We start from the raw sequence: 25,608 nt of genomic DNA, 5'->3' as shown, positions 1-25,608 counted from the left end.
GGAGGAGAAATGGTAACAACAAGGGTGCGTAAGTTTTCTCTTAAACTGACATGAAATGCTGAAAGAGTCGCAAGTTTGTTCGCTTTAAAGTTTTTTTTTATAATTTGCTCCTTTGGTCATTTAGCCGACTGTTTAATTTATCGGATCAAAATCCTATCATGTGCGTAACGGGAAACACAAAAATGTCTTTTAAGTGCACTGTACATTTTGTGTCCACCAAAATGTCTTTTAGCTTGAAATACTCAGATATATTTTGCGTAAGACAAAATTTTTGACGCTCGTTTACTGACATTGAAGTTTTTCTTCTTTTTGGAAAGAAGAAAAAGTAGTTATTGAGTAAGTAAGTGGGTTGAGCAACTTCTTATGGTAAGTACAAGTGGCAACTTGCTTTAATTAGGGCCCGAGCACTAAGCGTGCGAAGGCCCTATTGTTTTGCAAAGGATTTTTTTTTTTTTTTCAGGGCAAATGAAAACGGCCAATTTGGAGGCCTGAACATGCACGAAAAGTCACCAAAATTTGCACATACGTCCGGAAAATTGTAAATTTCGATAATTTTGCAACGTTGCAAAAAAATATAACAAAATGGCTCAGTGGCGCCCCCTTGAAATTTTAAAATTGGCCTATAACATTAGGGTCTGTCAGCGTAGAGCAATGAAATTTGGGGGGTCTATACCTTGTCCAAAACCGCTCCAAAAAAGCATTTACACGCATATTCCAAACCCAACAGGAAATCGGTTATTTTGGATCAAATATGAAATTTTTATCGATTTACAGGGTGCACATTTGAGACCTTTTCGCCGAGGGAGTTAGTTGGATCATCTTCAAAATTGGTGAGACTGTTCAGGAGACATATGAGATCTTAAGTTTCTAAAATGGTGTGTTTTCATTCACGGGTCTGACCTGGGCGTGGTGCCAAAGTCGGCCATTTTTTCGGCAAAACACCGAATTCAGTAAATGGCTAATAATTCCTTGACACAACTTTCAATCTTTTTCATATCTGCCATGTTCTGGACTGTCTCAGAAAATTAGAATACACAATATTCTAATTTTCTGAGACAGTCCTGTATATTGTTCTATGTAAAGGACGTCAGCCAAGGTCGGCCCCCCACATTTTTACCACGCCAAATCTGGTCCCCTTTGCAAAAACTTTGGACACCCCTGCTTTAAATGGTGGATTAATGTACAGGACTGTCTCAGAAAATTAGAATATTGTGTATTCTAATTTTCTGAGACAGTCCAGTATATGCGGTATCCCACCCTTAACACGAGTGCATTGAAATATTACCCATTAGGTCTAGCGCCCCCTAGTGAGAACAGGAAATGCCTTTTTTTACGAGACAGGTTCCTCCTCCAAGGGAAAAAAATCTGTTGACCTCAAACCTGCATCAGGGGAGCCTTAAGACCTGTGTTCAGATGCCTGATGAAAAATATTGAGGTTTCGTTGAGGCGGAGGGGTCCAAACAGGAAAGTGAAAATGAACGTCAACAATTTGTCACGCAAAAAACTTTGAACAGTCATAACTCGGCAGATATACAACATATCTGCGCCAAACTTCCCGTGTTTGTTGAGAGTCATACCCTGAAGGTTCTTGTAGGGGTCATTTGCATCAACTCTACAGTGCCAACTAGTGGCGACAGAAAGAAGTTTTAAAAAAGGCCTTTCCTATTGGGTTTTTTCAACATAGAGCAAGGAAATTTGGGGAGTAGATACCTTATGCAAAACTGCTCCAAAAAGTCTCTTGCACCCATATTCCAAATCCAACAGGAAGTCGGGTATTTTGGATCGAATGTGAAATTTTCATGGGTTCACAGTAGGAGTTTACATTTGGAGGCTTGAATATGCACAAAAACTCGTAAAAATTTGCACATACATGCGGCTTTAGATAACGTTCGATAATCTTGCAATGTTACGAAAAAATGTAGCAAAATGCCTCAGTGGCGCCCCCTTGAATTTTTCAAAAAGGCGTTTCCTATTAGGTTTTTTTAACAGAGAGTGATGAAATTTGGGGAGTCGATACCTTGTGCAAAACTGCTCCAAAAAGTCTCTTGCACCCGTATTCCAAATCCAACAGGAAATCGGGTATTTTGGATCGAATGTGAAATTTTTATCGGTTCACAGTAGGAGTTTACATTTGGAGGCTTGAACATGCACGAAAACTCACAAAAATTTGGACATACATGTGGCTTTGCATAACGTTCAATAATCTTGCAACGTTACGAAAACATGTAACAAAATGGCTCAGTGGCGCCCCCTTGAAATTTTCAAAAAGGCCTCTCCATTTAGGTTTTTTCAACGTAGAGGGATGAAATTCGAAGAGTCGATACCTTGTACAAAACTGCTCCAAAAAGTCTCTTGCATGCATATTCCAAACCCAACAGGAAATCGGGTATTTTGGATTGAATGTGAACTTTTTATCGATTTACAGTGTGCACATTTTACACCTTGGCACCTAGGGAATTAGTTTGATCATTCTCAAAATTGGCGAGACTGTTCATGAGGCATATGAAATCTTAAGTTATAAAAATGGTGTGTTTTCATTCACGGGCCTGACCTGGGCGGGCGCCAAATTCTTCCATTTTTTCGCCAAAACACCGAATTCGGAAAATGACTGATAACTCCCTCATACAATGTTCAATCTATTTTAAATCTGGCATGTGTGTGAGGTATACCAGCCTGAGCAGGACTGGATTGAAAATTTACCATTTGTGCCTGGCGCCTCCTAGTGGGAACAGGAAATAACCTTTTTTACGGGACACACTCCTCCTCTAAAGGGAAAAAATCAATCTACCTCAAACCTGCATAAGGGAAGCCTTAAGACCTGTGTTCAGGTGCCTGATGAAAAATATTGAAGTTTCGTTGAAGCGGAGGGGTCCAAACAGGAAAGTGAAAATGACTGTCAACAATTTTTCTCTCCAAAAACTTTGAACAGTCATAACTCGGCAGATATACAACATATCTGCGCCAAACTTCCCGTGCTTGTTGAGAGTCATACCCTGAAGGGCCTTGTAGGGGTCATTTGCATCAACCCTACAGCGCCAACTAGTGGCGATAGAAAGTCACTCGTTTTTCCAAAACATGTCCAGTTCTTTTCAGGTTGGTCATTGTAGTTTCAAGACCTATTAAAATACTTTTTTACGGCCCATGTCCACGTGTCTCTGTCTGTTGCCGTGACGACCCTTTGTTCGCCATTTAAAGGAAATATTTTTTTTCAGAGACTCAGGCAGCTTATAGAGCCACAATATTTGGCACACTTGGTTGAAATGGCCCAGTTAGAAGATTAATTTTAGTTTTGAATAATGGCTTGGCTGCACAGCTCAGTAGTGGCTCCTTTTTTGTAGTACTCTCTCCAATAGGGGGTTTTATCTCTTGGGTGTGGGAATGTAAATAGGCGACTTTCGAGCATGTTAGGTTCTAATGAGATGATTAGAGAGGAGGATCTGCCACCACCCTGACCTGCACACAGTCCGAGTTGCGTGACGTCTGAGTTGCGCTAGATTGCGAGGGCCCGTTCAGTCCTGCTTGCAGGCCTAGTGATGCTTGGAATCCATTTCCTAGTTGCCAGCTATTATTCGATTGTTTGCAAACTGGCCTCTTTGAAAAAGAAAATTTAGACCCAATCTGTTATATTTTGTCTTACAAGTTATTGTCAGGCATTTTCAATACCAAAACAAGTCATTAGTGCCACAATGTAGCGAACAAAGCACCAAGTGAGTTCTAACATGAATGAAAAAGATTGACCTGACGTCCAGGCTTTGCTTCGCGTCACTCAAATGGTTTACGAGCTCAAGTTAACATAAGTTGTCGTCCATAGATACCCGATCGACGGTCATCTCACTCATGCGTTTAAAAGGTGGAAGGATGCCTCTGGACACTGAGCGTAAGGAGCTGCTATTGGAAACGCTGTTGCTGCTTCTAGTGCTCAGTTAAGGTATAGTTGCACGGGGCTTATCGATTGCGCCGAAGGCATGATAGCGATCTATTTATAATGAGAAAAAAAGAGAACAGTCAAAAGTAATGTACAACCCAGGAAACAATTTGGAGAGTAGTAGAGTAAAAAGTACATATACAGTATGTGCTCGAAAATGTATTGAAGTAAAGGTAAAAAGTGCTACTTAATATTTGTACTTAAGTCAAGTATAAATACGCAAAAATGCACTAAAGTACAGTCATGAAAAATACTTTTTCTTTGTTACATTCGACCACTGCTAAGAGGAATGAAGACCTTACATCTGTGTTTTGTGTCACATCACTCAAACGGTTTCCGAGCTCAGGTTACAATAAGTCAATAAAGGTTTTTGTCTGCAGATACCTCATCCACGGTCACCTCCCTCACGCGTATGTAAGTCAGAAGGATGGCTCTGGACAGCGGAAGGAAGGAGCTGCTGTGGAACACGCTGAGGGAGCTGGGGGAGGACGACTTTGAGTCCTTCAGGTTCCACACGGACCTGCCTCAAAGCGTACGCGAAAACCCTCGCCGGGTGTACATTACTGACGAACTGATGAAGAAGCACGGCGAGAACACTCTGGACCAGACCATCATGCTTCTGGAGAAGATCGGTAACAACAATTTGGCCGAGAAGCTGCACAGCGACATGGTGAAAATAAAAGGTTAGTCCCCGACTTAGCCTACCGTGGTAGAAAGCAGGTGACTTGACAACTGTAGAAGGTAACCATGAAACGACCCCTTGCAAAAATGTTGTTGCTCATCTATTTCCCAATCCCAACTCCTGAGACATAGCTATTGCTTCCCATTTTGTGATCAGGGTTGTTGCTCCTAAGAGGCCCTTAGGAACAACAGACAGACTTTGTTTCTCTTTTTCATCTTAGACGTATCTGAGAATGGTAAGCCCTTATCGAGATCTTATCAATCGCTTTTACTCATCTCATTTATTTCTTTGGAATGCATCACCGGAGCAATAGATGAAGTCATTTTGAGCCACACATGAGAAGCATGAGAAATGATTCAGAATTAAAAATATATCCTTAGTTCCTAAAAAAAAGATATACGTATATATATATATATACAGTGGTACCTCTACATACGATCGCTTCGACACACGAACCTTTCGACATCCGACGTAAAATTTGACTCGCCATTTGTTTCTACATCCGACGACATGCTCGAAATACGACGACAATGGCAGCACCGCAGACGAATGCACGGCGGATTTTCTTGTGTGACAAATCAACACTGGTTTCAGAAAATGTTGGTACAGGTGGTGAAACAAGGAAAAAGTTGACGTTTACCTTCTAAATGAAGATGCAAATGACAGAAAAATACGAGCGTAGGGTGGGCATCCGTGAAATGGCTCAAAAATACATCTCCACGGTCCTCCTCCGACCATCGTTCGCCAGTCTTTATAAGTTAAGCTGACAATTCCTTTTGTGATAACATCTCCAGAGAAATCGCCAAATTCGCCACGTTTTTATCATTTATTTCACAACTTATTCAAAACAAAAACACCTTCTGTCTGCCGCAATTGAGGTGTTCTCAAGAAAACATTCAAAGTGAAAGTGAAACTCAAGCTCACCGGTCTGTCTCTGGCACGTGAGCCCCGCGGTGCGTTCAGGGTCAGCAAAAAACGTCCGCCACATTAGAACCCGATTCGTTACATTAATACAGGAATTATTATTATCATTATTATTATTATTATTATTCCGATTTTGATTGATAATTTATTTGTTTTGCTATGTGTAATTGCCATTTGTAATAGTACCAGCAGTATTTTTTAAGGATTTAGTGAAGGTTTTTGGGCTGTGGAACGAATTAATGGAATTACAGTATAATGTATTCCTATGGGAAAATCCTGCTCGACATACGACCATTTCGACTTACAAACAAGGTCCTGGAACGGATTAACTTCGTATGTAGAGGTACCACTGTATGTATATACAGTACAGTGGTTCCTCGACATACGATCGCTTCGACACACGATCTTTTCGACATCCGACGTAAAATTTGACTCGCCATTTGTTTCTACATCCGACGACATGCTCGAAATACGACGACATGACAGCACTGCAAACGAACGCACGGTGGATTTTCTTGTGTGACAAATCAACACAGTTTTCAAAAAAAGTTGATACAGTTGGAGAAACAAGGAAAAAAGTGATGCTTACCTTTGAAATGAAGATGCAAGTTATAGAAAAATATGAGCTTGGGGTGCGCGTCCCTGAACTGGCTCAACAATACATCTCCATGGTCCTCTTCCGACCACCGTTCGCCACTATTTATAAGTTAAAGTGCTTGTGACACGAAAAAGCATGTTTATTTCATAATACACGCGGTATTTTATGCTCCTGAATGATATGGACCGCTTGGATGTGTGTGGAAGCCATCGCTATATTTATTTAGTTTTTTGAATCCCGCGCCAGGAAAATGAGTGACTTCCGGCTTCGGTCTCGCATTGAGGAGGAGGGCGCCGTGACGTGTACGGTAGAAGACGTCCTCTTCACGCTACAGTGTACTGTTGTGTATGAGGACGAAGGATTCAGCTGATTTTGCGGATTCATACTTTTATTTTTTGCATCACGCCAGCCAAACGGCTGCAGAAAAATCATTCTGTATGCGGGAGAGGCGTATGCGCCTTTTTGGAGTTTCAAAAGGTTCCCATTCACCGTGGATATTTACTGTGGGACCATTGGACTTACGGGGAAATGAGTAAACATCTTGTTTTGTATTATGTCAAATACGAATACAGTGATTACAAAGTAAACACTATACAATTCCTTTAAATAAAGGACTACTTAGTTTGATCATTGATAGGCATGTAAAAAGCTATCCTCATGCTCATTAGCAGTTAGCACGTTAGCTGCACAACAATTCCAGCCACCCTCCTCCAGGGAACGAACTGAAAATTGCTCTCCGCCGGGCGGTTTGCCGATCCGCAAAGAAACTCGACAACCGGGTCGTCATGTCAAATAATCCAGGCTAGTTATGTGTGATTTTCCACTTCGAAGACTTTGAAACATGAAACCTCGGTTCGGGTTAGCATGTCGGCTAGCTGTCACTCCTTCTGGTCTGTTTACATTCTCCGAAGCCGGGGAAGGGAAATGACATATGTCCGATTTAGGTGTCATAAAATATCGTTCGGGAGGTATGACAGTAAAGGTAAAGTCGACTGTTTTGACCATTATGGAGTAATTTTGCCATGTCGTCTTGAATAAATGGATTTTTATTATTTTATATTCCATTTAGCACAAGATTGTTATTTGTCATGACCGTGCCATTTATTTAGCAATTGGGGAAAGTACTTGGGTAAAAAGAATATCCTGTAAAAATATTGAAGTAAAGAGACAGAAACGATGACATTTTGCCGCTCTCTTCGTCGCGTTTTCCTCATTGTGAATAGTTCCCCCTCGACGGGCTGACTGGTCCTTCTCAAGCCATTTATATAGCTATTGGGGAAAAATACTTGGATGAAAAGAATATCCTGTAAAAATATTGGGAGTAGAGAGACTGAAACAATGACATTTTGCAGCTCTCATCGTCGCGTTTTCCTCGTTCTGAACAATTCCCCCTCAATGGGCTGAATAGTAAAACCGATGAGCCTAGTCTACCGCTGACGTCATCCACCTGTTGGGGACGCTAAAGCCCTATAATTGTAGGCGTAGCTAACCGGCAGTTTAAAAGACTAATTTGTCGTCATCTGCGCTTTGCTAAATTGTTGTATATAGTCGAATCGTCTCAAAATATGATTCTAATTCACATAATAATGCCATTTAAGACTTTTTTTCTGGTGTCGTATGCTCTTTAAGGTGACAATTATTATTGTGGTAACATTGCCAAGGAAATCGCCAGCTTCGTCACGTTTTTATCATTTATTTAAGAACTTATCCAACACAAAACGCCCATTGTCTTAAGCAGTTGACTGCTCTCAAGAAAACGAAAGTATTATCTCTACTGCACCGACCTATCTCACTGAGACGTCAGCTTCGCGGTGCGTTCAGGGACAGTAAAAAGTGTCCGCCATATTAGAATCCGATTCGTTAGATTATTTACAGGAATAATTATTAATTATTATTCTTATTATTATATTATTCTGAATTATTTATTTATAACTTATCTGTTTTTCTATGTTTAATTGCCATTTGTAACAGTGCCAGCAGTATTTATTAAGAATTTAGTGTATGTTTTTAGGCTTTGGAACGAATTAATGGAATTATAATGTATTCCTATGGGAAAATCCTGCTCGACATACGACCATTTCGACTTACAAACTAGGTCCTGGAACGAATTAAATTCGTATGTAGAGGTACCACTGTATATTGTGGTGACCCTTTGTTGTGTGTCCGTTTGGCCGAGTGTGTTACCGGCTACGTCACAGGCACGTGACAAAGACACTTTAGAGCCGCGCGCGTTCCAGAGAGTTCACAGAGAGCAGCAGAGTTACAGTGGCTGGACAATAGCAACACGAGCTAACAACCAAGACTCCAACATTTCATACCGCCACAATATATATATTTCACCACACGGCAACAGTTTATGTGAATAGAAAACCGCTCACTTAAAATAAAAATAAATTACATGTGGGACATCATAAAATTGAATCGCTCCTCCAACTAATCATTGGCGTGGTGTTTGTAAAATGAAAGGAGTCTCTGCAGCTCAAAGATCGGGAGAGATTTCTCTCATTTCAACCGTTTACATTCCGAGCAATTTCTGTGAAATTAGGGGTTGTGTTTGCTATGAGTACCCCCCCCCCCCAAAAAAAAAAAAACTGCGCAAACCTGCCTTGTTGCACATATTTTTATTCCTAAATCATCAAATGTGATGAACTTTATTTTCCAAATTTCTTACCTTTTTGAAAGTGTCATCACCAGCTAAATTCGAACAATTTCACATGCCAAATATGGAAAGTCACACACATTGCTTGATGACTGATAAACTATCATCTCAGTAAGGTTTTGACACCTGATCATATAAAGTGAACATCTTAGCTTGGATTTGACATATTGCACATCGTGGTTGGGCAAATGAGCAGGCTGTCATTTACATTCCAAAAATGGCACTTTTTGACAATACTTTGTAAACAAGCCACATTATTGTCCCGAAACTTGAAAAGTCACACTTTCTATTCATTTCACTGAAATGAAACATCATCTTTTAATTCAATTCAATTCAATTCAATTCAATTTTATTTGTATAGCCCTCAATCACAACAGAGGTCTCAAAGGACTTTACAAAGGCAATATGATACACAATTAGAAATGAAGCAACAAAGATGAATAGATACAGTTCAAGTCCTGGGTATCCCCTATCCTTAAGACCCTCCATGCCGGCAAGGAAAAACTCCAAAAACTCCAGAGTCAATTGGGAGAAAAATGAGAAACCTTGGGGAGTACCACAGTCAGGAGAGATCCACTCCCAAGACGGATAGACAGGAACCCCAGAACGGCTAATGGGAATTAGCAAGCGAAATTATAGTCCGTAAAAAATACAGTGGAGTAAAGGAGCAAGAAGAGGTCCCTCTAGTCAGATGAGACGGGGGTAGCAGCGAGGACGTCATCCAGCCAGGGGTCCGGACAGTCAGGAGGCTGCAGCTGAAAAATAGCCCCTCCCCAGAGGGGAGGGGGGAAAGGGGACACCGGGTGACTAGTGATGAAGAGACTAGACAACTAGATATTAACATTGGAAAATAGAAATAAAGTAAGACAAGTGGTAGGTAGAGTAAGAAAAGGAGATAGAACTCAGCGGCTGTACTGCCCCCCAGCATTATAGCTTCTAGTGCAGCTTAAACTAAACTGTGAGTCTATTCCGACTTCAACAAGCCTAACCATAAGCTTTGTCGAATAGGAACGTTTTTAATCTAATCTTAAATGTACAAACTGTCTCGGCTTCTTTAATACTAGCTGGAAGCTGATTCCATAAAACAGGGGCTTGGTGGCTAAAGGCTCTAGCTCCGACAGTACTTTTATGAACCCTGGGAACTACCAGTAGACCTGCATTCTGAGATCGGAGTGTTCTGTTGGGGCGGTATGGAACCAGAGCATCGGTGAGATAAGATGGCCCCAACCCATTAATGGTCTTAAATGTAAGAAGGAGTATTTTAAATTTAATTCTAAACTCGACTGGAAGCCAGTGAAGTGCCTGGAGCACAGGGGTGATGTGCTCTCTTCTATTGGTTCCTGTTAAAAGTCTTGCTGCTGCGTTTTGGACTAGCTGAAGACCTTTTAAGAGAGCTTTTAGGACAAGCTGCAAGTAGGGAGTTACAGTAATCCAATCTCGATGTAACGAAGGCGTGAATTAATTTTTCTGCATCGTTTTTAGATAAAATATTTCTAATTTTGGCGATGTTGCGCAGGTGAAAGAAAGCCGTTCTACAGGTTTGTTTAATGTGTGCTTTAAACGATAAGTCAGGGTCAAATAAAATTCCTAGGTTTTTAACTGTGGCGCTGGAGGCTACACTTACATTGTCTAGAGTGACTATCTGGGCAGATAAAGAGTCTCTAACACTTTTCGGGCCTATTATAAGGACTTCTGTCTTTTCAGGGTTAAGTAGAAGATAGTTAGTGCTCATCCAGGTATTTACATCTCGGACGCAGGCGCTTAGTTTTTCTACTTGCCTGACCTGCTCAGGTTTAATTGATAAATACAGTTGTGTGTCGTCAGCGTAACAATGAAAGTTAATGCTATGTTTTCTGATGATATTACCTAGAGGAAGCATATACAGCGTAAACAAGATGGGCCCGAGGACAGATCCTTGCGGCACACCATAACTAACTCTAGAGTACGATGATGATTGCTGGTTTACATTGACAAACTGGTACCTATTAGATAAATATGATTTAAACCAACAGAGGGCTGCTCCTCTAATGCCTATGTCACATTCTAATCTCTGCAATAAGATATTATGGTCGATTGTGTCAAAGGCTGCGCTCAGGTCCAGCAGAACCAGGATCGAGACTAATCCAACGTCAGCGGCAAGTAACAAGTCATTAGTTACTTTAACTAATGCGGTTTCAGTGCTATGATGAGCTCGAAAGCCAGACTGGAACTGTTCAAATAAACTATTGTCCTGTAGGTGCTGACAGAGCTGTTTAATTACCACTCTTTCAAGGACTTTGGAGAGAAATGGTAAGTTAGAAATAGGTCTATAATTGGCCAAAATATCAGGATCAAGAGTAGGTTTTTTCAAGAGCGGTTTAATAACTGCATATTTAAAGGACTGCGGCACGTAGCCAGTAACTAATGAGGTATTTATTATATTTAAGATAGTGTCAATAGTTAGAGGCAGGGTCTCTTTAAAAAGTTTGGTTGGGATTGGGTCAAGGAGGCATGTTGATGGTTTGGAGGACATTATAATTGAAGTTACATCAATTTGGTCTACAGTGGTAAAGTTATTTAATATTTTAGAGGGGTTTATAGGAGATTCCGAATTCTTTGTCTGCACTTTATCAGACCTAATAATTGGAAGTGATTCATTTATTTTATTTCTAATAGTTGCGATTTTATTGTTAAAAAATTTTAGGAAGTCATCACAGCTAAGGGTGGTTGGGATATAAGGTTCTATTGAGGTGTGACTGTTTGTCAGCCTTGATACAGTGCTGAACAGAAACCTAGGATTATTTTTGTTTTCCTCTATTAGGGATGAGTAATATCTAGTTTTAGCCGTACGCAAGGCCTGCTTATATGTCACTAAGCTGTGTTTCCAGGCAGAGAGGGTGTGCTCTGTGTTGGAACGGCGCCAAAGTCTTTCTAATTTACGTGTCGATTGTTTAAGAGAGCGTGTTTCAGCATTATACCAGGGAGAGACTCGTCTCGGCTTGACAAACTTTAATTTGGAAGGAGCGACGACATCGAGGGTGGTACGAAACGTAAACAGAACACGATCAACAAGCTCGTCATTAACAGCAAGGCCGGACATCACTCCTTCATAATTAGATGACATGGAGGCAAATATAGGCTGAATTATCTGTTTATACTCTGAAACAGAGTGATCACCTAATGTCCTTTTCATCTGAGTTCTAGTCACTATTGGCGGATTATCTTGAAGCACAAACCGAAAGATAATTAGAAAATGATCAGACAGTACGGGGTTGTGGGGATGGACACTAAGATCACTAATCTCCGTACCGTAGGTTAAAATCAAGTCCAGGGTGTGCTTGTGACTATGAGTTGGTTTATTTACATTTTGAATGAAGCCAGTCCCATCTAGTAGGTCATTAAAGGCCTTACCAAGGGAGTCACCTTCATCGTCAACATGTATATTAAAATCCCCTACAATTATAATTCTATCCCAGCTTAGCAAAATACTAGATAAAAAGTCAGAGAAATCTAACAAAAACTGTGAGTAGGGACCAGGGGGACGGTAAACCACTATGAACAGAACTGGTTTTTGGTTCTTCCCGTTAGCGTCTATAATTGATAGTGCTAGACTTTCAAAGGAGTTATAAATGTAATTAGCTTTACTTTTTGGGCTCATACCTAAACAAGAGTGTGATATTACTGCCACCCCCCCTCCACGGCCCGTGCTTCTAGCTGTGTGAAAATTCACGTGACTTGGGGGTGTGGATTCATTAAGTCTAACAAAGTCATCCTGCTGAAGCCAAGTTTCAGTCAGGGCCAAAATATGAATATTATAATCCCCAATTAAGTCATTAACTAACAGAGATTTGGGCGAGATTGACCTGATGTTTAATAATCCGCATCTTATATATTTATTAAGAGCTATTTTATTTTCACTGCTATCAGGGGCTATATGTATTAAATTCTTTGGTCTCGTTCCTATAGTACTCGGTTTTCCCCTGTTCACTATACGAGGCACGGACACAGTCTCTATCTTCTGTCCTGATTTTTGGATTTGTGACAGCTCGGAAAGAGGCGAGTGGTCACTACTAACAGTGTTATGTTTTACACTACAACACTGCGCCCGGGCCCCCACTCTGAAGTGTCACTTTGGGAGACTTAGTTTGGCGGCCAAATTTCGAGTTAAGAGAGCAGCACCGTCCCAAGTCGGATGAATGCCGTCTCGGCGCATGAGCCCGGGCTTGCCCCAAAACGCGTGCCAGTTATCAACAAAGACTATATCGTTTTCTGGGCACCATCTAGACAACCAGCGGTTAAATGATGAGAATCTAGAGTACATCTCATCATTGACCAAATTAGGCAGAGGACCAGAGAAAACTACGGTGTCCGCCATCGACTTAGCAAGTTCACACACCGAGGCTACGTTTAATTTAAGCACCTCAGACTGCCTCCGCCGGGCGTCGTTACCGCCTGCGTGAATCACGATACGGCGGAACCTCTTCCTACTCTGCTTTAAGAGTCTGAGGTTTCCTTCGATGTCACCGACTCTGGCCCCTGGGTAACACCTGACAGACACCGCCGGGTGCTTCACGTCTCTAACTATGGAGCTTCCAATTACGAGAGTGTCTGGTTCAGCCGGTGTGTCGCTGAGGGGGGCAAACCTATTGCTGACGTGAAGCTGCTGGTGCACTAAGGTTGTGCGTTTACCACTGCGCTTCCCCCGTACAGTCACAAATCCCTCCTTAATTTCCCCCGGCTGCACGGGGCTCGCTGGGGGGCTAACTGCGCTAGCAATCCTACTACTGCAAGCACGACCTGCCACTACCTGGCTATAGCTAGGACTAGCTTTCGTCTCTAGAGTGCAGAGCCGTGCTTCTAGCTCAGAAACCCTGGTCTCCAACCCTGAGACTAAGCTACACTTCCTACAGCTACTACTGTCCTCGACGAAGGAGCCAGGGTGCTCGCTATACATACAGCACACTGAGCAGAAAAGACGGGAGGAAGAAGGCAGAGGGCTAGCCATGGCTCGGATAAGCTAGGCTAGCAAGATAGAGCTAAAGAGGAGAGGAGAGTAGTTTTAATCCACGACCTGTCAGATCGTGGGATAAAACAAAATAAGGAGCACTAGGAGAGCCGAACCAGCCTAGGATCGATTCTCCGATGTGTCCGTGGGATAAAACAAATTGAGGAGCACAAGGAGATTAGCGACTAGTAGCAGCGCTAACAAACAAACGATACACTCACCGGATGTGACGTCACACAGGAAGAGCCATCTTACATCTGGGAGGGGTCTGTTCATGCCTCTGGCTCTGCCTCTCGCCCTCTCAGCCCTTGCAGCTCTGGCAGAGGGTCGATCTGAAAAGTGAATCAAATATACTGGACTGTCTCAGAAAATTAGAATACACAATATTCTAATTTTCTGAGACAGTCCTGTACATTAATCCACCATTTAAAGCAGGGGTGTCCAAACTTTTGGCAAAGGGGACCAGATTTGGCGTGGTAAAAATGTGGGGGGCCGACCTTGGCTGACGTCCTTTACATAGAACAATATACAGGACTGTCTCAGAAAATTAGAATATTGTGTATTCTAATTTCCTGAGACAGTCCAGTATATTTTATTGTTTATGAATAGCTAATTTCAAACTATTTTGAAATTCACATGAGTATCACATAAATGTCGAATATAATAATGCAACGTCATAATCTATCAAAAAAAAATATTCAGGTGCGGAATGGAACTGTTTTGTCCTAAACTGCTGTCACTGCTGCTTACTTGCAGGCACAGACTTCTCCGTCCACGATGACGATCAGATAGCCAGATTGAAGAGGGAGCTCCAAGACAACCTGCGACGTTTATACAGGTTTGCTTCTGAGGGCAACACCGAGCGCTGGCAGCAGCAGCAGCCCCTGGAGGACGTCTACACGCAGCTAGACATCACCTACGGGGCAGACGTCAGCCCGGACGGGCGGCATGAGGTCCTCCAGATGGAAACGTGTGACGCCGCGGCCAAGCGGTCTATCCTGCCGTGCGACATCTTCAAAAGCCCCGACGGGAACCGGCGACCGATACGCACGATGCTCACCGTTGGCTTTGCGGGAATAGGAAAAACCTTCCTGATTCAAAAGTTTGTCTGGGACTGGGCCAGCGGTAATACTAACCAGGACGTGGACTTCATATTTCCTTTCACCTTCCGCGAGTTAAACATGGAGAAAGGGGAGAGCTTTACGTTGGCCGAGCTGATCGGCGGATACAGTCACATGCGCGAGAGACTGAACGAGATATTTATCTATCTGCAAACTTCTGGGAAGCAGGACTTTGAAAGCAGCGGGATCAAGATCTTGTTTATCCTCGACGGACTGGACGAGTGCAACTTCAAAATTGACTTGAAGAAAGCGAGAAAAGTGAACAAGAACGTGAAGGAAAGCTACCCGCTAGAAGTACTGCTGGCGTATCTCATCAAAGGGAACCTGCTTCCGTGCGCCAGGGTTTGGATCACCACGCGGCCCGCGGCAGCCCGCGATATCCCCGCCGATCTCATCGACAGCAGAACAGAGGTGGGAGGATTCAGCGATTCCCGGAGGCTGGAGTACTTCAGGCAAAGGTTCCCAAATGAGGAACGCGTCACTGAGCACATTCGGAAATCTCGCACCATCTTCATCATGTGCCATATTCCCATCTTCTGCTGGCTCACCGCCACAGTTCTTCAGGTTCATTTGGACAAAGGGAAGGAGGGAGAGCTTCCCACAACGCTGACTGACATGTACTCGGCATTTATTGGTCACCACCTGGAAAACTCCAAGGAGAGAAATACAGCGGAGTACATCCCTGACGTGAAAGCGCTCGCCAAGCTGGCCTTTGACCACACCATGAATCAGCGTCAGATCTTCTACGAGAAAGACCTGGAGGACAGCTGCTTTGATTACAGCCAAGCAGCAAAACACTGCGGTTTATTCACAGAGGTCTTTAAGGAGGTCCATCCGCTCAAAAGGAAGAAACAAAAGATGTTTCAGTTTATCCACCTGACCATCCAGGAGTATCTGGCCGCACTGTACGTAAAGATGTGTTTCTTCCATGACAACAAGAACGTACTGGATACATCAAGATGGAAAAAATTGTTCATGTCTATTAAGCGGAAGACAATCACTGAGGTCCACAAGTCAGCTCTCCAGAAAGCCTCGGAAAGTGAAGGAAACCTGGATATGTTCCTCCGCTTCCTCGTTGGCCTTTCATTGCCGTGCAACCAGGAAATAGTGGGGATGCTGCTGAAGGTTCCTCATGACTGGGAGCAAAGCAAGTCAAAGACGGTCAAGTTGATACAGAAAAGGATCAAACGAAACACTCCAGAAAAGAACGTCAACTTGTTCTACTGTCTAAACGAGCTGAAAGACAACTCCTTACTGAAGCAGATCCAGCATCAACTAGTTTCAGGACGTTTGTCCTGGCGTCAAATGTCAAATGATATGTGGTCGGCCCTGGCCTTCTTCTTACTTACGGACGACGAAACCATGAAGTCCTTTGATCTTCGCCGCTACTCCCCATCGCCTTTGGGACTCAAGAAGCTTCTGTTGGTGGTCAAGGCTTCTCAAAAATCAGTGTAAGTTCTCCAAAGTGAAATGAAGTGGATTCCAAAAGCACAATGGCAAATCCAAGAAGAAGTGCACAAAACACAAAGAAAACAACTAAAAATTATGAAACAATCAAAAATCACAAAAAAGATGGATTAAAAAAAACAAAAAACTAATACAAATCTCACACACACAAAAACAAATTAAAACACAATTGCTTGTCAGAAGACGCGACAACAAATCGGAAAACAAAACAATATCACCTCATTCACTCCCAAAAATGTGTTCATAAATTTTTGGAACACTTAAGTTTACTACCAAAACGTATAGAAACAAGAATTGAGGATTTTTAACTGATCACAACTGAAGAACGGAAAAGTGTAGAAAAACTTCTTTTACTGATGAAAGATTGGAATCGACTTGTTCTTTTATGTGTAGCCATGAAACCCAATATTCTGTAGTGCTTAACAGATCAGCCAAAATCATTGTAAATGAACAAAAAGCCATGGTTTCTGAAAAATGTCTGGGAACCAGAAATGGTTGGCACTGATGGCGAAGTTGACTCGTGGCTGTTTGGACGAGAGGAAAGATAACTTTATAACCACGTCTATTGCGACTTTTGAAGTGACGAGGACAGTGTGATTCATTGCAAAGACTTCATGTTATTACTCGAGATGAACACATTTAATTGTTGCCTAACCCTAATTTTAATGTGTGTAATGCTCCAACTAAGTCAGTGACATCAGCAAAGACGGTAAGAAATGGCAAACAAAAAGCTGGGTCAGTGTAACAGGTTTACCTAAAGTTCACCCTGAAACAGTAGGAAATCCAACATCTTGAAAAATCTCAAATGGGTCAAAATTTGGATTAAATCAAATCTATAATCTTGAGGGAAAAAAAACAAAAGACGACCATTCACACATCATGGTTGTACGAGATAAACATCCTTCTTGACGACATCCAAAACAAACACTGCCTCCATCAAGCACAAGTAATATTGGTGATATTATCACGGGAAAAGAAAATGCTTTGGATTTTGTCATTTGCTCTTTATTTTGTTGTTGTCTTGTTTTGTATCTTGAAATAAAATCTGTTATTATTATTCAAAGCACCATACTAAAGTCAGCAGAAGTTAGGTTTGGCTTCCTCTCACGACTTCCTCCTTTCTGTGTTCTCCAGTCTAAGTCAATGTCGCCTGGACAAAGGCAGCTGTCACCTGCTGAATTCCGTTCTCAGTTCTCCATCCAACCTGAGGCATCTGAGTCTGGGCTTGAACCATCTGTCGGACGAGGGGGTGGAGATCCTCTCAAAAGGACTGGCCAGCCCACACTGCAACTTAGAAGTCCTCAAGTAAGGAACTTTTCCACTTCTACCTCCAGTTCATACTCTTCCTTGGATACGGTTGACTTATCTAATGAGATACTGCTGCAACCAGCCAACAATAAGGGCCAAAATATACCAGACGCGTCTTCGGTCCGGGTCTTGCAAGATATAGCGCTGAACCCAATCCGTTTCCATTTTATCCTACTGTTCAAAGTATAGAGGCCGCGTCAGTGCTCCAGACTGACTGCGGACCATCTCGGGCGATCCAGAGCCCGCTGGATGGTTTAGACTATTTTCTATTTTTGCCGGACACGCATCCGTCAAAATGGGCGGAGCAAGGCCTGGAATCAAAAGCCCAGTTGCTTATTCACAGTAAAAACACCTGCAAACATGGACAAAAGCTTTATCGTGGAGGTGGAAAGTCACAATGTGATTTATGATGCAGCAGATCATTAAAGAGGAAGCTGCAGCAGAAGCTATGAGGATTGACGGTGAGTTACTATGCAAGGTGTGTAATTTAAAACAGAAATAGTGCCACAAACTCATAGTAAAAGCAAATAAATTCGGGAAAAAATGTTCAGTCAAATCAAGTCCACCTCTCTCTCTGCTTCTCTGATGAGTACAGACTCCGTGTGTTTGGCGTTGCTTATAATGCCACATTTTCGTGCCCGATTACGCGAGAGCTCTTGAGGGGATGGAATTTCCGGACCACAGCTGTGCGCAGCCACTTTTTTGTTTGTTTTTTTGCCAATTTTTGAAATACTGCGTAGTGCGCAGTCAACGCGGCCAGTATATTTTGGCCCGAAGGCAGTCATAATTCTACTTTGATTCGAACCTCCATCAATTTTACCACCAGGTTCCTTTCCCGACTTCAGGCAATTATCTCATTTTCATTCAAGAAAAAAAATGTTTTTCCCGCCAAGTTTTCATAATTTTTCATTCCTCGAAAATTTAGTTGAATGCTTTTGAAGGCCTGATTTTTCACAAAATCCATTTCACGACTTTTAATGCTTTTTAATCACCCGAATAAACCGTGTATTAGTCAAGGAAAAGGCAGACACGATTGTCATGCCTTTGTGTTAAAATGATAAAGAATGAATAAGTTGGTTAAAATTGTAAAGGTTAGTTATAAAATAAATAAGTACTGTCCAAAGGTTCCATCTGAAAAGCGTTGGGAGTGAGACCTATCCTTTTCTAGCAAAAGTGCATTTATGTTGAGGGCCAGAGATTCTGTCGCAATTAGGGATCCTTGACGCCAACCTTTTTTCCTCTTTTCAAGCACGTTTCTCAGCGCCCGTGAGGCTTAAAAGTAACATCGACGAACTTGCTCTGCCAGCTAAGCCTAGGCTAACCTTCGTCTTTGTAAGTTTTTACTTAGTTTGTATATTGAGTTTGAAAGAAAAATGTATTTTTCTCTTTGAGGCGAACTTTTTCACTATCCATTGATTTCACTGAGACATTCTGTTGTTTCTGCTAAGCTACTCACACGTAGGAAGATATTATTGTATTACATTTTGAATGTATTCATTTATATCTTAGTTACCAACAAACAATTTGAGACCTCCATAAACCCAAGAAAAGTACGCCTTGTCTCTGGAGAGTTTCATTTTTTGGTTCGCTGCGGCTGGCTGTAGAGCAACACATGGCATGTGTTGTGAGGACAGCACAACGATGTTACTTACAGAAGAACCTTCATCAGTTGAACCAATGTTCCATTTTGGACTTCAGGCAATTGTCTCATTTGTTGCAGGCTGTCCTCCTGTGAGATCACCAGTAAAGGATGTGTTTCATTGGCTGAGGCACTGAAGCTAACCCCCTCCCATCTTCAAGAGCTGGACCTGAGATGGAACAGTCTGTTGGATGAAGGGGTTGAGATCCTCTCGAAAGGACTGGCCAGCCCAAACTGCATCTTAAAAGTCCTCAAGTAAGGAGGTCCTTCAATTCGTAATCTTCCATGAATCTGGTCAACTAATCAAAAGAATCACTGCTGCTGTTAGCAGCAACTCTAATAAATTATGTAATAAAAAAAAAAAAATCCTGTCAAGTTTACATAACTTCTAATGCCTTAAACATGGAGTTTAATGCTTTTTAAGGCCTGGATTTTCACAATGAAACAGTTAACGAGTTTCGATCCTTTTTAATGACCTGCATCAACCCTGTATTAGTCAAGGAAAAGGAAGACACAACGTTACTTTCAGCAGAACCGTCATCACTTTAACCCATGTTCCATTCAGGACTTCAGGCAATTAACTCATTTGTTGCAGGCTCTCAGGTTGCAAGATCACAAAACGAGGATGTGTTTCATTGGCTGAGGCACTCAAGTTAAACCCCTCCCATCTTCAAGAGCTGGAACTGAGCTTTAACGATCTGTCGGATGAAGGGGTCGAGATCCTCTCAAAAGGACTGGTCAGCCCACACTGCATCTTAAAAGTCCTCAAGTAAGGAGCTCTAACAGTTCATAATCTTCCATGGATCCCGTTGACTATTCAAAGGAATCACTGCTGCTATTACCAGCAACTCTCATAAATTATGTCCAAAAAATGTTTTAACTGTCAAGTTTCCGTAAAGTTTAATGCCTCAAACATTTAGTTTAATGCTTTTTAAGGCTTTAATTCTCACAAAAAACAGTTGAGTTAGGATGCTTTTAAAGGACACCCATCAACCCTGTATTAGTCAAGGAAAAGGCAAACATGATGTCACTTTGAGCAAAGATTCACCACTTTTACCGGGTTCCCTTCTTCATGCAATTGTCTCATTTGATGCAGGCTGTCAAAGTGCGAGATTACGGTTAAAGGATGTGTTTCATTGGCTGAGGCACTGAAGGTAACCTCCTCCCATCTTCAAGAGCTGGACCTGAGCGGGAACGATCTGTCGGATGAAGGGGTCGAGATCCTCTCAAAAGGACTGGCCAGCCCACACTGCATCTTAAAAGTCCTCAAGTAAGGAGGTCCTTCAGTTCGTAATCTTCCATGAATCCGGTCAACCAATAAAAAGAATCACTGCTGCTGTTAGCAGCAACTGTAATAAATTATGTAATTTAAAAAAACATCCCGTCAAGTTTACATAATTTTTAATGCCTCAAACATGGAGTTTAATGCTTTTTAAGGTCTGGATTTTCACCAAAAAATAGTTAATGAGTTTAGATCCTTTTTAATGACCTGCATAAACCCTGTACTAGTCAAGAAAAAGCAGACACAATGTTACATTCAGCAGAACCGTCATCACCTTAAGCAGGTTCCCTTCTTGACTTCCGGCAATTATCTCATGTGTTGCAGTCTGAAAAACTGCAAGATCACCAGTAAAGGATGTGTTTCATTGGCTGAGGCACTGAAGGTAACCTCCTCCCATCTTCAAGAGCTGGACCTGACCTGGAACGATCTGTCGGACGAGGGGGTTGAGATCCTCTCGAAAGGACTGGTCAGCCCAAACCGCATCTTAAAAGTCCTCAAGTAAGGAGCTCTAACAGTTCGTAATCTTCCATTGGTCCCGTTGACTATTCAAAGGAATCACTGCTGCTATTACCAGCAACTCTCATAAATTATGTCCAAAAAATGTTTTAACTGTCAAGTTTCCGTAAAGTTTAATGCCTCAAACATTTAGTTTAATGCTTTTTAAGGCTTTAATTCTCACAAAAAACAGTTGAGTTAGGATGCTTTTAAAGGACACCCATCAACCCTGTATTAGTCAAGGAAAAGGCAAACATGATGTCACTTTGAGCAAAGATTCACCACTTTTACCGGGTTCCCTTCTTCATGCAATTATCTCATTTATTGCAGTCTGGAAAACTGCAAGATCACCAGTAAAGGATGTGTTTCATTGGCTGAGGCACTGAAGGTAACCTCCTCCCATCTTCAAGAGCTGGACCTGAGCGGGAACGATCTGTCGGATGAAGGGGTCGAGATCCTCTCAAAAGGACTGGCCAGCCCACACTGCATCTTAAAAATCCTTAAGTAAGGAGCTCCTTCAGTTCGTCATCTTTCGTGGATCTGGTCGAGTAATCGAAAGAATCACTGCTGCGATTTGCATAACTATAATCAATTATGTTAAAAAAAAATCCTGTCAAGTTTACATAATTTGAAAGGCTTTGAAACATTTCGTTTAATCCTTTTTAAAGCCCCAATTTTCACAAAATCCATTTAATGACTTCATGCTTTTTAATGACCCGCATCAATCCTGTATCAGTCAAGGAAAAGGCAGACACAATGTTACTTTCAGCTAGAGGCGCACGATACTTATCGGTCCGATAATAGGAATTATGACATCATCCCAATAAATCCGATAAAAATATATGTTATTGGGCCTATTAATATTTTTGGCACAGTGTCGGATTGGGATGTGTATGTTGGTTTCCACTCCTGTTTTGCCAGTATGCAGTTTTATTACTGTTCTAGAGGCCGCATTTTTCCTTCACTGAGTTATAAACCTTACTATGGCAATTTGCAAATGTTTGCACTTTACAGTGTTATGTTTACAAGTTCTCGAGAAGTCTTTTGGTTCTTGATATGTAATTGCCAGGTTAAGAAAGTTGTTCCATGGACCAAGACGACATAAGTCTCCTCACCTGTTGCACCAAATGTTTTATCTGCTGACAAAGCAGAATACCCGTTGGGTTTATGTTTGTTAAGCATCGGTGTTCATTGTTCAGGGGAACACATCGTCAATGATATTGACTGACTGTGATTGATTCAAATTATATTTGTAATTATATATTTATTATAATTTTTTGAAAAATGAATATGGACAGTTTATTTGGAGTCAAAACTGTTCATGTCTTTGTTTTGTTCATTATAATAATGTTCATGTCATCATGAAAATTCTGGTTCAGTAAAGGCAAATCTATATTGAATCAATCACGAGTATTTTTGACCTACATTTGTTCAAAAACTCAGGTGAATATACATTGAAAAAATGTATATATATTATCGGATATCGTATCGGTATCGGCCTTGAGGAGCAGGAAGTGATCGGTATCGGTTTCAAAAAATGGATATCATGCACCCCTACTTTCAGCAGAACCTTCATCACTTTCAGCAGGTTCCCTTCTTGACTAAAGGGAATCATCTCATTTGTTGCAGGCTGAAAACCTGCAAGATCACCAGTAAAGGATGTGTTTCGTTGGCTGAGGCTCTGAAATTAAACCCCTCCCATCTTCAAGAGTTGAATCTCAGCAACAACCAAATAGAGGAAAAACAAAATAGGGTTTTATTGGAGATCAAGGAGGATCCCAGCTATAGCCTGAAGACTGTCAAGTAAGATCTAAACAATGTTGCTTATCAGAGTGTAAATTCATGTTCAATATCTATTGTTTGTGTCTTTCTTCAGATTTAACCCGTGGGACTAGGAACAACGTTTGGTCCTTGGCGTCAAGAAGGGCGAATCATTCCAAATGTTCATTATTAGAAGACGTCGAGTCCATTTGGTCTCCTTCAGATCTAGTTTGGTCTCACGTACTCTCTGACGATTGCTCGAGGACCAGGTGTCGGCGCTACGGGCAAAGCGGCCTCGCTTACAGAATTCGAGGAGGTCGTCGTCGGGTTCTTTGCAGCCACAAACTGAGTAGGAGTTTTACTTCAGTGTCTCCCAGTCAATATGGATTGGACTTCCAGCAGCATCACTAGCAGCCATTGAGTTAAATTTAGGGCGGGGAATGACAATTCATGCATGAAAGGTTACATATTTTTTAACAAGAAAACTGTCATTTATTTGAAATATCTACTAAATGGGTCACTTTAATGTACAGGCATAAAAATGGGTCAGGGGTAAAAAAAGGTGAGAAGGGTGTGGAGGAAATATGATCCGGTACACTGTACAATTAGGGCTGTCCCAAACGACTTATTTTCTCCCGATTAGTCAGCCTACTATTTTTACAATTACTCGACTAATGTAACCCCCCCCCCCTTTTTTTTTTTAAATTTTATTTTAACTAATTTAGCAATGAAATTTTTGATGGCACTTATTAATTCACAAAAACATTTTGGAATACTTAAATTGTTTATTAAAGAACAAAAAAACATGTAAATAACAATAAATCGCTAATGAATAATAAGGTGAAATGCTCATAGCATTAACTACTGAAAAAGAAAGGAATGTAAACAGATTCAGAACACTGACTTTGCCTTTCCAACATAATTCAAAACAATCTTTAAAAAAAAACAAAAAAAACAATATTAGGGCTGTCAAAATTATCGCGTTAACGGGCGTTAATTATTTTTTTAAATTAATCACGTTAAAATATTTGACGCAATTAACGCACTAGGCCCGCTCAGACAGATTTAAATGTCAGTACAGTGAAAGGCCAACTTGTTAACTGTGTTTTATGGAGTTTTTCCGCCCTCTGCTGGCGCTTGGGTGTGACTTGCATATGTTATGTGGCGTAATGTCGCCCTCTGCTGGCGATTCAGTGCAGCTGATTATTTGGGTTTCGGCGCGCTTTTTTGACGTGATTATATGTCGACGCGAACTCACACTAATAGACAGTGCTATTCAGACCAGCTAACGTCCGCATCCAGTATTCAGTGACAGTTCTCATAGCCCCATCACACTGTTTGTGTCTAATACATGCATCGCTTGTGAGTTATATTCCTCCTTTGTTTATATTCATGAGCATTAGATAGTTATTGATGATGTGTATTTGAATTTGTTCACCTATATGGTGAAATGCAGTTACAATGTTAGATGCTTGTGAGCTAATTGACTAGTGCTACTGCTCAAATGGACACGTGTTTGTACATTTTATGTTATTTTGTGATTTATGCAAGTTATTGACACATTGCCTTGTTATTTTCAGTTTTACAAAAATGACTTCAGTAAAGCCCATGCAACTTTGCCACACCGTTTGATTTCTTTTTGGAGCTTATGTTCGCTATCTGTCAATTTGTGTACTCACACACATTGAGGACAGAATAGGGCTACTAGTTTATTTTTTGATTGAAAATTTTACAAATTTTATTAAAACGAAAACATTAAGAGGCGTTTTAATATAACATTTCTATAACTTGTACTAATATTCATCTTTTAAGAACTACAAGTCTTTCTATCCATGGATCACTTCAACAGAATGTTAATAATGTTAATGCCATCTTGTTGATTTAGTGTTATAATAAACAAATGCAGTCCTTATGTACCGTATGTTGAATGTATATATCCATCTTGTCTTATCTTTCCATTCCAACAATAATTTACAGAAAAATATGGCATATTTTATAGATGGTTTGAATTGCGATTAATTACGATTAATTAATTTTTATGCTGTAATTAACTCGATTGAAAATTTTAATTGTTTGACAGCCCTAATTAATATATATACTACACTATATAATAGTAGTATAATAATTATTCATTGCCTATCAGAATTTTCATAAAGGGTGTCATTTTAAAGCTACTGTTATTGTAGAATCTGAATTCTGAAGTATGTGGGATTAACTCCAGAAATCGTTATTTGTATGACGAACATGACCTGCTTTTATTTTGAAATGTTCACCGGAAGTACGTTCGCTAAACCGCTAAGAGGAAGATTTACACTCCGCAAAAAAAGCTCTTTTTGTCATTGCATGTAGTGTCAGTAATCCACCCCCCCCCCCTTTTTTTTTTCGTTTGCAAATGCCGTTAAGCAGCGATATTTCAAATTTGAAGTGTCACCTTTTAAGAGCAAGTTTGCGTTTTGGAGACGACTACCAATGTTTTATAGTAGGCTAAAGTGGGTTGTCCTTTTTCCCCATCAGCCTCAATGTAGCAATGTTAACGTTTACAGTGTTCAATATAGATGTTTCATTATTTTGTATGTCCGAACTTTAATTCTATGGCGTGTTGATGACCAATAAACATCTGTGAAAAGAACTGGAGGCTCATATGCCATCAACACGCAAGTGTACAAGCACGCACCCGACAATAAACGCAGCCTTGAAAATGACCGCGCTCATTTTGATTTACCGCGCGATAAATGGACTCATGGCATATCGCGACAGGCAATA

At 41.2% G+C, this 25,608-nt stretch overlaps 1 protein-coding gene across 3 annotated transcripts; it reads left to right on the top strand.

Annotated features, from left to right (window-relative positions):
• LOC130912025 (NACHT, LRR and PYD domains-containing protein 12-like) lies at positions 1-25,608 on the top strand. Of its 3 annotated transcripts, XM_057829776.1 has the most exons (12): positions 1-24; positions 3,812-3,928; positions 4,306-4,608; positions 14,529-16,344; positions 17,495-17,665; positions 19,389-19,562; positions 19,903-20,076; positions 20,404-20,577; positions 20,914-21,087; positions 21,415-21,588; positions 22,714-22,887; positions 22,961-25,608. In XM_057829776.1, the coding sequence occupies exons 3-12, from the start codon at positions 4,353-4,355 to the stop codon at positions 22,977-22,979; spliced, it is 3,306 nt and encodes a 1,101-aa protein (XP_057685759.1). In that variant the 5' UTR covers positions 1-24; positions 3,812-3,928; positions 4,306-4,352; the 3' UTR covers positions 22,980-25,608. The 3 variants fall into 3 exon arrangements, with proteins under 3 accessions (XP_057685759.1, XP_057685777.1, XP_057685769.1); XM_057829794.1 differs by lacking the exon at positions 3,812-3,928 and having other exon boundaries at positions 4-24; XM_057829786.1 differs by lacking the exons at positions 1-24; positions 3,812-3,928 and having other exon boundaries at positions 4,125-4,608.

Source organism: Corythoichthys intestinalis, chromosome 1, assembly GCF_030265065.1.
Source record: "Corythoichthys intestinalis isolate RoL2023-P3 chromosome 1, ASM3026506v1, whole genome shotgun sequence".
NCBI classification, from domain to species: Eukaryota; Metazoa; Chordata; class Actinopteri; order Syngnathiformes; family Syngnathidae; genus Corythoichthys; species Corythoichthys intestinalis.
This window is presented reverse-complemented; position numbering and strand designations above follow the sequence as displayed.

Coding starts and splice junctions, on each gene's coding strand:
- LOC130912025 (XM_057829776.1), top strand. CDS start 4,353: ATGGCTCTGGACAGCGGAAGGAAGGAGCTGCTGTGGAACACGCTGAGG. Junction 20,077..20,403: donor TGCATCTTAAAAGTCCTCAA/GTAAGGAGCTCT, acceptor CATTTGATGCAG/GCTGTCAAAGTGCGAGATTA. Junction 21,088..21,414: donor CGCATCTTAAAAGTCCTCAA/GTAAGGAGCTCT, acceptor CATTTATTGCAG/TCTGGAAAACTGCAAGATCA.